Below are 12357 nucleotides of genomic sequence, written 5' to 3'. Positions count from 1 at the left end.
TGAAAACAGGAGTTTTATATTCATTGCAAGCATCATCAGTGTCACAACGTGTCATTTTGATTAACACTGAATCTGGACTTTTGGCAAACATTGACTTTTACAAAATATCCACTAATTTATTCTAATTGCCACGTATGTATCACAAACAGAACTATACTTGTTATATTTTATTCCTAAACAAGAGATAGTTAGAGACTATATTTCCTAGTTCTATAAACTGTGGTGCTCACCATATCCAGCATATTACAGTGCTGTAATAAAAGTTTAAGGCAAAATATGAAATCTTTATACAGAAAAGACTCCCAGTGATCTCAACAGAAGATTTTACCTGTATTATTGCGCAGTATACACATAAAGTGTGGAATGACTGTCTTAAATGAGTCTGTTCATCTACTTTTTGGTAAATTCTGAATCACATTATATTGGAAAACCTAACTATTTGAATTGGTAGATACATTTACAATAATGTCTGATGAAATTTACTATATATTCTAACTCTAGCTATCCTCAGTTTACTTTATATAACAGTTTAATGTCATATGGATTGTCTTGTATTTATTCTGTCTCAACAATAGTGGTATTAAATGTTTCATCATGTACCACTACAAAGGTATTAGAAGAATTAAATACTATAATGTTTAGCCTTCAAATGATCTTATTATTCAAAGAATCTTTAGAATTGCTGACTCAGGGCCAAATTCAGCCATCCTTTCAAAGGCAAAACTCCCATTAATGCTGCAAAGGGAATTTTTGACTAATAAGAACTTAGCTCCAAGTGTACTCTCCCTTACAGTACCCTTGGGATGAAGAGAAGAGGCCCAGAAAGATCTGTGAGTATCCATTTAATTGGCCTGCCAATGAGAAGGTTAGGATACCTGTTGTATGAAACACATGACTCAGCCTTATAATCCTGATACCTGGAGGAAAGAAAACTTCCGGGTTCATCGGGGGGCTGTCCTTTCCTGCTGCTGCTCTAGAACCCTGCCAGCACCGTGCCTACAAGAGTCATATTAACATAAAGCCACCATTCTGAACTCAAGTAGCATTAAGGGGAGGGATAGCTCAGTGGTTTGAGTGTTGGCCCCCTAAACCCAGGGTTGTGAGCTTTTGAGGGGGCCATTTAGGGATCTGGGGTAAATTTGTCAGGGATGGTACTTGGTCCTGCTGTGAGGGCAGAGGACTGGACTTGATGACCTCTCAAGGTCCCTTCTAGCTCTATGAGATGGTATATCTCCATATATTATATTAACTTAGGGCTACACTATCATTGTATAGGAGGAAAAGATTGCTATGGAGGGGGCTCCTCCCCCCCTAAAATCCCTACAAAACTCCAAAGAGTGGCTACTGGGCAGGTAATGGAGATTGACATCACAAGAGGCAACATTCCCCCTTTTCCATGCTCTCTTAAGAAATATCTGTGAGAACACTTCCACTCATAGAAGTGGAAAGGAAGATTGAGGTGTTCATAGAAACTTAAGGTTTTGACCACCATTTATATGAAATAATGATTACATCATTGATCTAGGCTTAAAAATGGGAAACAAATCATACCTGCTTCCTAAACGGTCCTCTGCTTTCTTAGCCAAGAACAGCTTGCAAATATCTTTTGTCTCCTCTGTGAAGTTGGCATGTTCAAATTTCACTTCATCTTCCAAGGTTCTTTTTTTCACTTCATCCTTATTGACTTTTTCTTTGAAATCCTTGAATGGAGTTCGACCAGCAACCATCTCATAAATACTACATCCCATAGCAAACCAATCCACAGGGTAGGAGTAATTCTCTTCCTTCAGGATTTCAGGAGCCATATAACCATTAGTTCCAGCCTATGACAATCAAACATATAGGATCATTAAATAACAGTAAAAATGAAACACACTAGAATAAAGTACAAGTTTCCTAATGTTAATTACATCAAGTCACAAAAATGTATCTGAAAATATCAGTAGCAAACATGTCTCAGAGGGTTACGTGTTAGTCTGTATCAGCAAAACCAATGAGTCCATGTGGCACCTTTAAACAGGGATGGGGAACTATTTTTGGGTGGGGGCCGTTGACCCACAGACAAATCAGTCATGGGCCACACTCAAGTGAGAAGAAAAAAACCCCACAAGCCCTCACTGACGTGTACCCTGACAGAGAAGGAGAAAGATACTCCCCACATTCCCCACTCACACCAGAGACTAGGGAGGTCCAGGCTAGTAGATTTTGTGCGCTCCAGCCTTGTGGTGGGTTGAAGTGCCAGCGCAGGCTCCCCAATGCTAGGGGAGGAAGCCCTGAGCCTCGAGGGCCAGATGCAGGCAAGCTGGGAGCCAGCCTTAGGTTCCCCACCTCTGCCTTAAACAGATTTATTTGGTCATAAGCTTTCATGGGTAAAAACAAAATGCATGGAGTAGAAATCACAGAAGTTGGGAGAAATACATAATACCACAGTATTTCTTAAACTTTTTGAGACCACGGAACACCAAACTATATTATTTTTAATGCGGAACACCTATGAAAATGTTCTTTAAAAAAAATGTTGTCAGACAAAAAAAAAAAAAAGACAAAAACACTGTACTAGCATATCAAAAGTAGGGAGTTACTTATCGGCTATGTCTAGACTACATCCCTTTTTCGTAAAATGGATGTAAATTAGACGTATTGCAATTGCTAATGAAGTGGGGATTTAAATCTCCCCCGCTTCATTAGAATAAAAATGGCTGCCGCTTTTTTTCGGCATGGAGCTTTACCAGAAGAAAGCACCAGTCTAGACGCTGATCTTGTGGAAAATAAAGCCTTTTCCGAAAGATCCCTTATCCCTCTATGAAATAAGGGATAAGGGATCTTTTGGAAAAGGCTTTATTTTCTGCAAGATCAGCGTCTAGACTGGCGCTTTTTTCCGGCAAAGCTCCGTGCCGTAAAAAGCGGCAGCCATTTTTATGCTAATGAAGCGGTGGAGATTTAAATCCCCGCTTCATTAGCAATTGCGATATGTTTAATTTACATCCCTTTTACGAAAAAGGGATGCAGTCTAGACGTAGCCATCAAGTGTAGGACCAGTGTTGACAAGACCAATTCAATTAGGGTGGATGTAGCTCACTCCCAACAGTTGATGGGGAGGTGAGAATACCAAGAGAAGAAAAATTGCCTTTATAGTGAGAGAAACATTCTAAGTCTGTATTCACTTCTATTTGATCATGTTAAATTTGCTACGAATTGCAGCTCTGCTGTTTCTCTTTGTAGTCTGCTTCTGAAGTTGTGTTTTGTTTCATTTTTTAAAGTAAAAGGATGGTTACTTTTAAATCTCTTACAGAGTGTTCAGGGAGGTTAAAGTGTTCTATTGGCTTTCGTACATTACCTTTCTTGACATCTGATTTGTGTCCACTTATCCTTTGGCACAGAGAACAGGACAGATTTAAAAACAGACATCCTTTTTACAAAAAAAAAAGTTTCTGCATTTTTTTCACATTAGAAATTCAGGTTTTATGTATCTTATTTTCCTGGAATACTATAAAATATTGAGGAACAGATGATATAGCACATCAGGAAAAATCAAGGAAGTGAAAACTGATTAATATTTTTTTGACTTAACTACTTGGGGAAAAAATCCTTCCCTTAATAAGGATTCACCTTCTCCAAGGTGATGTGTGGGGGAGGGCATGCAGGGTCATGTGAAGCCCTTCAATTTCTGTCAGGGATAATATTTATATAATATATAGCTTTTGTGGGAACTGCGTTCAAAATACATATCCCCCGCACCATCAACAGTTACACATCACCTCTGCCAAGCTCATTCCTTCAATTAAGAGCAAAGAAAGCTCTCAACCCACATCTCTGAGTCATCTAAGTAGTTTCCTGGCAAAAACAGGAAAGAATACATTCAATTTTCCGGGTATTTTAAGGTTCAGAAAGCAACAACTAAATTATACCTTTCAGGTCTCCTTTAAAATTCATTATGAAACAAAAAAGGAAACAGAACCACTTCCTCCTTCCAGTTCCCTTTTAAGCAGTGCACCAGCAAGTGAGCCTTGCTTGAATATTGTTAGTGTACACTGCATTCAGGTTGGGGAGAATTAAGGAGTCAACAGTAGCTAGCTGCAGCACATAACTCTGAATTAAGAACACTTTTAGATACCGGACAAATTGACCATGTCCTGTGGATAGTGTACATCTCCAATCCTCCCACTGCCAGATCTGTATCACTTAGATTGTAGACAGACAAAATGGGATTCCAAATCAGTTCCACTGGCTTTCTGGTAACTTGATTTCCTTTCAAGAAGGAAGTTACTTTTTGTCCACTGCTAATGGTGCTACCATCATTAGTGCAGATGGAAGCCATAGTAAAGTTAAGGCTTTCACAAGCAGACCCATTTTTATCCCCTCTGCATCAGTTACACCTGTTATACAGCAGGGTTAAGTAACAGACAGTAAAAGTGCCAAAAGTCACTTGAACTTTTTCTATGCCTTTTTGAACTGATGGGAATTTTTCTTTTTAGTATCAACATGATCTTTGTGTATCTTTGTGTATTAGTACCAGAGTTCTACTATGGCTCTGAGCCAAAACAGAGGTACCTTAGAAAATTATAGCACCTTAAAGACTAACAAAACATGTGGATGGTATCATGAGCTTTCGTGGGCACAGCCCGCTTCCTCAGTTGTCATCTGAAGAAGCGGGCTGTGCCCATGAAAGCTCATGATACCATCCACATGTTTTGTTAGTCTTTAAGGTGCTACTAGACTATTTGTTGGTTTTTAAGTTTTTCCTGTTACAGATTAACTCGGCTACCTCTCTGAAGCTTTTGAAATTATAGCATTGGTGCATACAAAGGTATTTGTGAGTGACACAATTAAACATATGCAGAGGCAGTTTCCGTTTGAGGGGTAGGAAGGCTATTACCCCTTCAGTTTAGGCACAATGTTCCTTTTTCGGTCAGTTTTTCAAATCCCTATAAATCTCAGTTCCTGCCAATGTGTATGTGTATTATATCTCATAGCATTGCTATGGCAGACTATTGTTCACAAAAGATAGACAGTAGATGAAATATCTTTCCTTGCTAGCAACTATTCTCCTTTAGAGACATAGGGCCAAATCATCCCCTTTGCTCAGAAGCAGGAGGGAGCTGAGAACACATCTATCAGCCGGTTGTGGCCAATAAGCACAGAAAGAAAGAATGGAGCCAAACTGGCACAGTCCGTTTTGTTGACTCATCAATGCCACGGAAGTTATTCTGCTCTGTAGAGTTATGTGCGGTGGACAGAGATCTCAGTCTGACATTTTCCCTGAGGCAATCTGCATTATTTGTATTGGATTTTCCCCACTAGAATTTGATTCTGCTCTAGGGAGAGTTAAATTCTTATTCATGGCTACTCCTCCATTCGGAAGGGGTACCTTTGTGGATCAGAAACCCAGAATAATGCTATCTGAAGGAGAGATAAGGGACCAGAGAGAAGTATAGAGAGTCTGGTTTCTAAGCCCTAAATGTGAGACTAGAATAATGGGTAGCTACATGATTAGAAAGCCACATCACTTAATGCTATCTGCAAGTCTCCAGGCCCAGGAAGAGTAAGAACAATGGTGAGAACCATGCAGAGCCTCTGTAATACTATTTCCTTGCCTTTTTTTTTAGTGGGAGGAAATTAGCATTTCTCAGTTTGATTAGGCCAGAGGCGAAGTTGATTTAGTAAGTGATACTTTTAAGAGCTGAGAGCAACACAGTAATCACAGTGTTGCATCTTGACCTGGTATCTCTGTTAAGATATTGCTATACTGGAATTCAACCTTATCACAAGCTGAATAATATCAATACACACATGACAGTATCAGCGTGTCATTCCTTGATCATCAGTGTGGGTCACTGAAGCGCCATTCAGCAATACCTTCTCTTTACCCTCTCTTTGCCCTTCTGCAGCACGACCGCTTGAAGGGATGGATGGTTGCCAAATGCTTTTAACCTATTTGATATACATAAACTGTATTACTGTGTTAGTTATGTGATAAAAGCTGTGGCTTTGACTGATACGGCACTCAAGTTCCTAGAGCTCCTACAAAAAAATTGTAGGACATGGACCAATGGGTGCATTTTTTCAGTATAAATTAGGGATGGGTTAGCAAGGTGGTGGTTGAGTTCACATTAAGTTTAGGTGAGAGACCAGGATTTGGGTTAAAGGCTGATTTGGGGTAGAGTCTGAGGCTCTAATGTAATGGGATTGTAATTCTGCGAGCTGTTATGGAAATTTAGTTCAAAGTGTGGGAAGTCTTGCAAGATGTGATATTCTCACGAAGTTTTCATCGTTATGGTCTAAAATTTTGTGAGAACCATTTCTCACAAAATTTCAGCAGAATTTGAACCCAAATTGGAAAGAACCTAAGTTTTAGTTCTAGACCTGATGCAGAATCCAAAATAAAGGAATGAGTTAAAATGTAGGAGTTCATATCCAGCTTCCCACCTGAAGTTCAAAGAGATTTAGATTTGACCATTCTCTAAGTCTAGTGGAACACATACATGTTACAAATGGCAATCCTCTTGTTTGATATGTAGTTACCAACCCAAAAAACATGGAAAGGAAGAAGCAGAATAAATCTCTCCACAATTTCAGTCAGCACAGGAACTGGCAAGCAGAAGGACAAATGAAATTTAGATTTCCCTGGCTTCTTCTATCTCCTATATAGCTAACAGCCTGGGCACAGTTTTTGTTGAAGAGAAAAGGCTATAAAACCACAAACATTGAGCTATGTAAACAACTGAACAGTAAATAAGAAAAACAGGAAGAGATGTGCTGGAATAAGATGATGCAGGGTGTTGTCAGGAAACACACTAACCAGAACAATTCAGTGCCCTGAACTGGCAAAGCAAACATTTTGCAAGTAAAGATTTAGCTATATTTATGGGGATAGGACTGGATTGTACGAAAGCTGGAGTTTGCACAGTCTTTGTCCTTATGTGCACAAATCATTGCTGACAACTATGCCCACAACTCAAAAGGGGACACAATTAAAAAATTATATAACTCAACTAGCACATCTGAAGAAGTGGGTTGTACCCAGGAGAGCTTATGATACCATCTACATGTTTTGTTAGTCTGCAGGACTATTAGTTGTTTTTTAAAGTTTTTCCAGTTACAGGCTAACTCAGCTACCCCCTGAAGCTTTTCAACTAGCACAGTAAACCTCTTGCTGCAACACAAAAGACTGAGGCCAAAATGACTCAGGACTTTTCCCCTCCAGCATAGCAAAGGTATAACAAAGTATATTCTCATCTTGATACACTGAGTTTTTAACTGCACAACTCTTTGTAGTTTTAGGACAGCTAAAGACAGTGATTTAAATTGAAAATAAATCCACTGATCCTCAAAGTAAGAGTCAGAGAAAGCCATTTAATATGCTCCTGGCCAGGTCAAAGAAAACAGGAAGGTATTGTACATTGACTTAACAATATAAGAGTGAGAACATGATGGGAAGCAATGGAATGAAAATGCACTCGAAGAAGGAAATGGAGGTGGCAAGTGCACATTGAAAGGGATTCAATTTTCCAACACTGAGATTTTTATCCTGGTTTTTGTGGAATATTTTCGTCAGTTAAACTAATGAAGATATATCCAAATTCAGAATTTGTTGGTACTCTTATTACTGCTGTTTTTCAGAAGCTAAAAATTCCTCAGAAGTCACTTTTTCTATAACGACTTGCAGATGTTAGTGCTTTCGCTTGGTACAAATTGTAAACAGTTTTAAAGGGATTTTCATGAATTGAAAAAATATTTTGTAACTAAAAATGTATCAATATTAAGACAAATTCTATTGAGTGCTTATTAACAGGTGTAGTAAATGAAATGTCAAACAGTCATATTACTGTAAAGACAAAACACTGTTGCTCCAGCCTAGCCTGTGATCAAATCTAATCTCAAACCTTTATTTTGTGCCACAGTATTCCTGCTAAGAGCAGGAACTATTTGTGCACGATAGGGGCAATTTTTTAGTCAGGAAGTCCATGGCACATAAACATGCGGACCAAGTAAGTCCTGCATCAGCTAGGTATGTCCCATTACACATTTTCAGAATAAAATAATGGAGGACCCATAGGATGTGGTGTCTCCACAAGTTTTTGGAGAAGGCAAAATCCAGGCAGTCCATGTGCCTCTTTCGTTGCTTGTATTTCTTCTGGCATGCAAATAAAAGCTGAATGCCAGCCATTCTGTGCTTCCATTCATCTCTGTCATGGAAATCTTTTATCTTAATTGTAGAGGATGAATAAGAGGCTTTATTTTTTTTCTACTTTGTTAAAAACGTGCATTAAAACTTAATTTTAACCTTATTATTTTAAGTGGGATTTTTAAAGCAATTTCTGTCTTTTTTTCTTTATTTAGAGAACAGCCAGAAATATATAGTCAAAATCAACGACCAAATTCTGCTTTCAGATATGTGAATCAGATTGGTGAGCACTTGGCTCTAAAACTAATTAATTAATTAATTAATATGAGACCAATCCAGACACCATCCACACAAGGAATTTCCATTAAGGGCAAAAGGTATTTTGAGAATGGATTGTCAAGATATAGATGAATTGATGTTGTAAAGAGCATGCTGAAGAGAGAAAATACCTCTTTGAAATTTTATTTTGTGTATTTTTAAAAAGCCATCTTATTTTTTAATATGTTCTCATAACACAAAAATTCCCGTGCCTCCTCTTGGCTGGAAATGGAGAACCAGATCCAATGGGAACCGCAAGGCTCTGTGGCTACAGACCCTTTAGGTAAACAAAGCAGCGTGGGCCCACTAGCGGCTTTCCCAAAGTGGGACCATGGAACACTTTGAAAAACAGTAGCTTAGCACATTGTGAGGGCTTTCAGCAGTACTGGGCTTAACACTTAAATGCTTATACATTGACTACATTGTCCAGAGAAAGGTAAAGTCCTAGTAATTCCCTAGGTAAACTTTAGCATCTGGGCTCCTACCAAATAAGGTAGGGGAAAAAACACAATTTAACACTTTGCAGTTTCCATCAATACAGGAATTGGCAAACAGAAGTGAAAAAAATAAGATTTTTCTGTCTCTAACTTTTCCCATAGATCTTTACAAAACAAATTCAGTCAGTATCACAAACTAAACAGCAAAGCAAATCAGAACATCTATCTTTTGTTTGCCATGGCACAAGAACTGTTGAACAGGGGGGAAAAAACCAAGCTGAGTTTAGCTCTATCAGCTCTTTCCTGGGGCTCAGTTCTTCTTTCCTCCATGGGGTGCCACCGATTGCTTTGTTCTCTTTCCCAGCTGTTCTGCTCCTTCAGCAGTGGCCTTACCAGACCTTGGAGGAATGTAACATTAGACCTCAGGAAGCTGTTGATAGCTCTAAATTTCAAGATTATTTTTTGCACATGAGTTCCTGGACCCTGGACCAGGGAAGAAAACAACTTATCTTTCTTTGCCATTCATTTAATCATGGTAATTTGAATGTTGTGTTTTTTCCTGAGTCACTAGGAGGAGAAATCAAGGCAGCAAAACTTAAAAAGTGGTGATAGGGAATTACAATTTCCCATCATCCTGTTACCTTGGCAAGTATTCACATTACAGCAATAATCCACCTGGTCACTTAAATAAGTGGGGGATTATTTTAAAGCCAAGATAAAATTAAATTTCTGTAACAAATGAAAATATTCCTGGTTGGTATCCTATACAAAGACTTACAGAATCCACAAGAATGAAGCACACCTGCAGTTACTGCTTAGAACATATGAGTTCCTAAGGTAGTATGTCTACACTGCAGGTGTGATTCCCAGAGTGGACAGACAGATGTGTGCTAGCTTTGCTCAAGCTAGTTTATTAAAAATAGCAGTAGCTGCCTCCAATAGACCTTTTTATCCAAGCTCTGACATTGTCTTCCTTTGGAACTCGGAGCAAGTCCTTTACCTTCTCTGCCTTAGCTCCCCCATCCATAACATGGGGAGATTATTTCCTTGCTAAAGAAGGGTGAGAATTAATTACCTCATGGTTGCAGCATACTCTATAAGTAGTATTAGCGTATGACCGTGATTTCCAACCTTTTTAACCATAAGATCACTGTTTTTTAAACGCAATGTAAGATCTACCTCAAACCCAAATACTCTTGCCCAGCTTCCTTCACATCCCTTCTCTGAGGCTCCGCCCTTGCTCCATCCCTTCTGCAAGGCCTCACCCTGCTCACTCCATCCCCTTCCTTCCCAAACCTCATTCATTTTCACCAGGCAGAGTAGAAGGTTGGGGTGCAGGCTCTGGTCTTGGGCCAAGGTGTTTGGAGTGTGAGGGGGGCTCCCGACTTAGCCCAGGATGGGAAATTGGAATCTAGAAGGGGGTTCAGGGTGCAAGCTCTTGGATGGAGTTTGGGTGCAGGGGAACTCATATCTGGGGCAGGAGGGAGTTCAGGATTGGGACAGGGATTCAGGAAGCAGGCTCTGTCTGGGCACCACTTAACTGAGATGACTTCTGCATGGCGAAGCAATGGGGTTAAGGCAGGCTTACTCCTGCTCTGGCCCTGAACTACTCCTGAAAGCAGCTGGCATGAACAGCCATGGTTCCATGGTGCCATGTGCTGCCCCTCGTCTACAGACACTGAGCCCACAGCTTCTACTGGTCATGCTTCCCCATTACTGATCAATGGGAGCTGTAGGAGTGGTGTCTGCAGGCAAGGACAGCATATGGAGAACCCCTGCTCTGCCTTTGTCAGGGGCTGCAGGCACATGCCAGCCACTTTCAGGAGCAGCAATTCCCATAGGGATAATTACTCCAGCCATGACAGTTAGGCATGCTAGAACTCACTACAGTACTCAAAGAATTACATGTAAGCATAAGAGAGAAATGAAAATTATGAAACGCACAAACCGGTCAAAAACCAAACATAACCCGCTTTGCAAGCAGTAAAAGTAGTAACAACAACCCCCCTGTATGTGTTGGGTTGGGAGATGAAAGTGAAGGACACTGTGTGTGTGAGAATGACAGACACCCAGAGTGTACGAGTGACAGAGATTTGCATTGCCAAGCTCCCTCCATCTCCTTCTCTCCGTGTAGAGATAGGGTGCAGAAGTGGGGGGAGGAGGGATATCTGGATGTCAGCGCCTCCCCTCTTCTCCCTCCCACACTCTGCACAGCAAGCAGGAGGCTCTGAGGAGGGCATCTCCAAGGCAGAGAGCAGGAGCAGCAGGAAGGGGCACCTGAACCACTAGCACTTGATAGCTTCCTGGCCAAACCACTCAGGGTTACCTGTCAGAGGCTCCAAGATCTACCAGTAGATCCTGCTTATTCATCAGAAAACATCAAGTATTTCTGTGCAGATGTTTTTTTCTCCGTGTACGAAGTCTCTGTTTACTTCTCTTCATAGCTTAGCAAGAAATATTAGCAGGAGATGATAAGACAAAACTTCCATGGTGCTCACCATGCCTGTAAACTGAGTACTTTGGCTGGCAACCCGAGAGAGATTCAGGTGCCACTCAGCTGACTGGCAAAACACTCACAGCTCCCTACAGATGGCAGCCTGTGTTTATATTGGTGATGCGCATCTGGAAATGCCTTGGTGCACATAACAAAATTTATTCCATCTATGAATAGAAAAAAATAGAGGGAACATTGTTCACCCTCCTCAACTGCCACTAAAAATCTGTAAGAGTGCTTGCATCTTATTGGTACTGCTTAGGATCAGGATACATGGTAGAGATACAATTAATTGAAACTTAAAAAACAACAAATAGTCTGGTAGCACTTTAAAGACTAACAAACATGTAGATGGTATCATGAGCTTTCGTGGGCACAGCCCACTTCTTCAGATGACCGGAGTGTTGGATGTCCAGTACGACATCCAACACTCTGGTCATCTGAAGAAGTGGGCTGTGCTCACAAAGCTCATGATACCATCTACATGTTTTGTTAGTCTTTCAAGTGCTACCAGACTATTTGTTATTTTTTAAGTTTATCCTGTATAGATTAACTCCGCTACCCCTCTGAAGCAATTAATTTCAAGTCACTCTAAATAAAGTGACAAATTCTGCCAATACATACAAGGATACAAGCCTAGAGAGTTCATCCACTCGTATGGCTGCAAACTCTCTCCCTAGTTTTGCATTTTGATAACGTATTATTAATTTGTTTGGGAATGGGGAAGAAGAGGACTTTTTTTTCAGTCATTTTGCGCCAGATTCTGATCCCCTTAATCACACTGAGTGGAACCTTACTCTGAAATAAATGGGACTGTTTACAATGTGATCAAAGGATCGTGGATGTTGTGAATAGCCTAATTCTACAGTACCACAGCTTACAGATTGCTCACAAAAGTATAATGTAAAACTCATTCAGCAAAGGCAGCGAAATAAACATTTCAAAGAAAAATACGACTGGCCAAGTATTTTAGGCCATATAAC

The 12357-nt window shown here is 40.1% G+C and overlaps 1 protein-coding gene across 1 annotated transcript in view; it reads right to left on the bottom strand.

Moving 5' to 3' along the window:
- GRK7 (G protein-coupled receptor kinase 7) overlaps positions 1-12357 on the bottom strand; it is a 41486-nt gene that overhangs the window by 9853 nt on the left and 19276 nt on the right. The window contains exon 3 of the mRNA XM_006119870.4: positions 1552-1823. Coding sequence (XP_006119932.1) covers positions 1552-1823 — 272 coding nt within the window. The remainder of the gene's footprint in view (positions 1-1551; positions 1824-12357) is intronic.

Source organism: Pelodiscus sinensis, chromosome 10 (genome assembly GCF_049634645.1).
Source record: "Pelodiscus sinensis isolate JC-2024 chromosome 10, ASM4963464v1, whole genome shotgun sequence".
NCBI classification, from domain to species: Eukaryota; Metazoa; Chordata; order Testudines; family Trionychidae; genus Pelodiscus; species Pelodiscus sinensis.
This window is presented reverse-complemented; position numbering and strand designations above follow the sequence as displayed.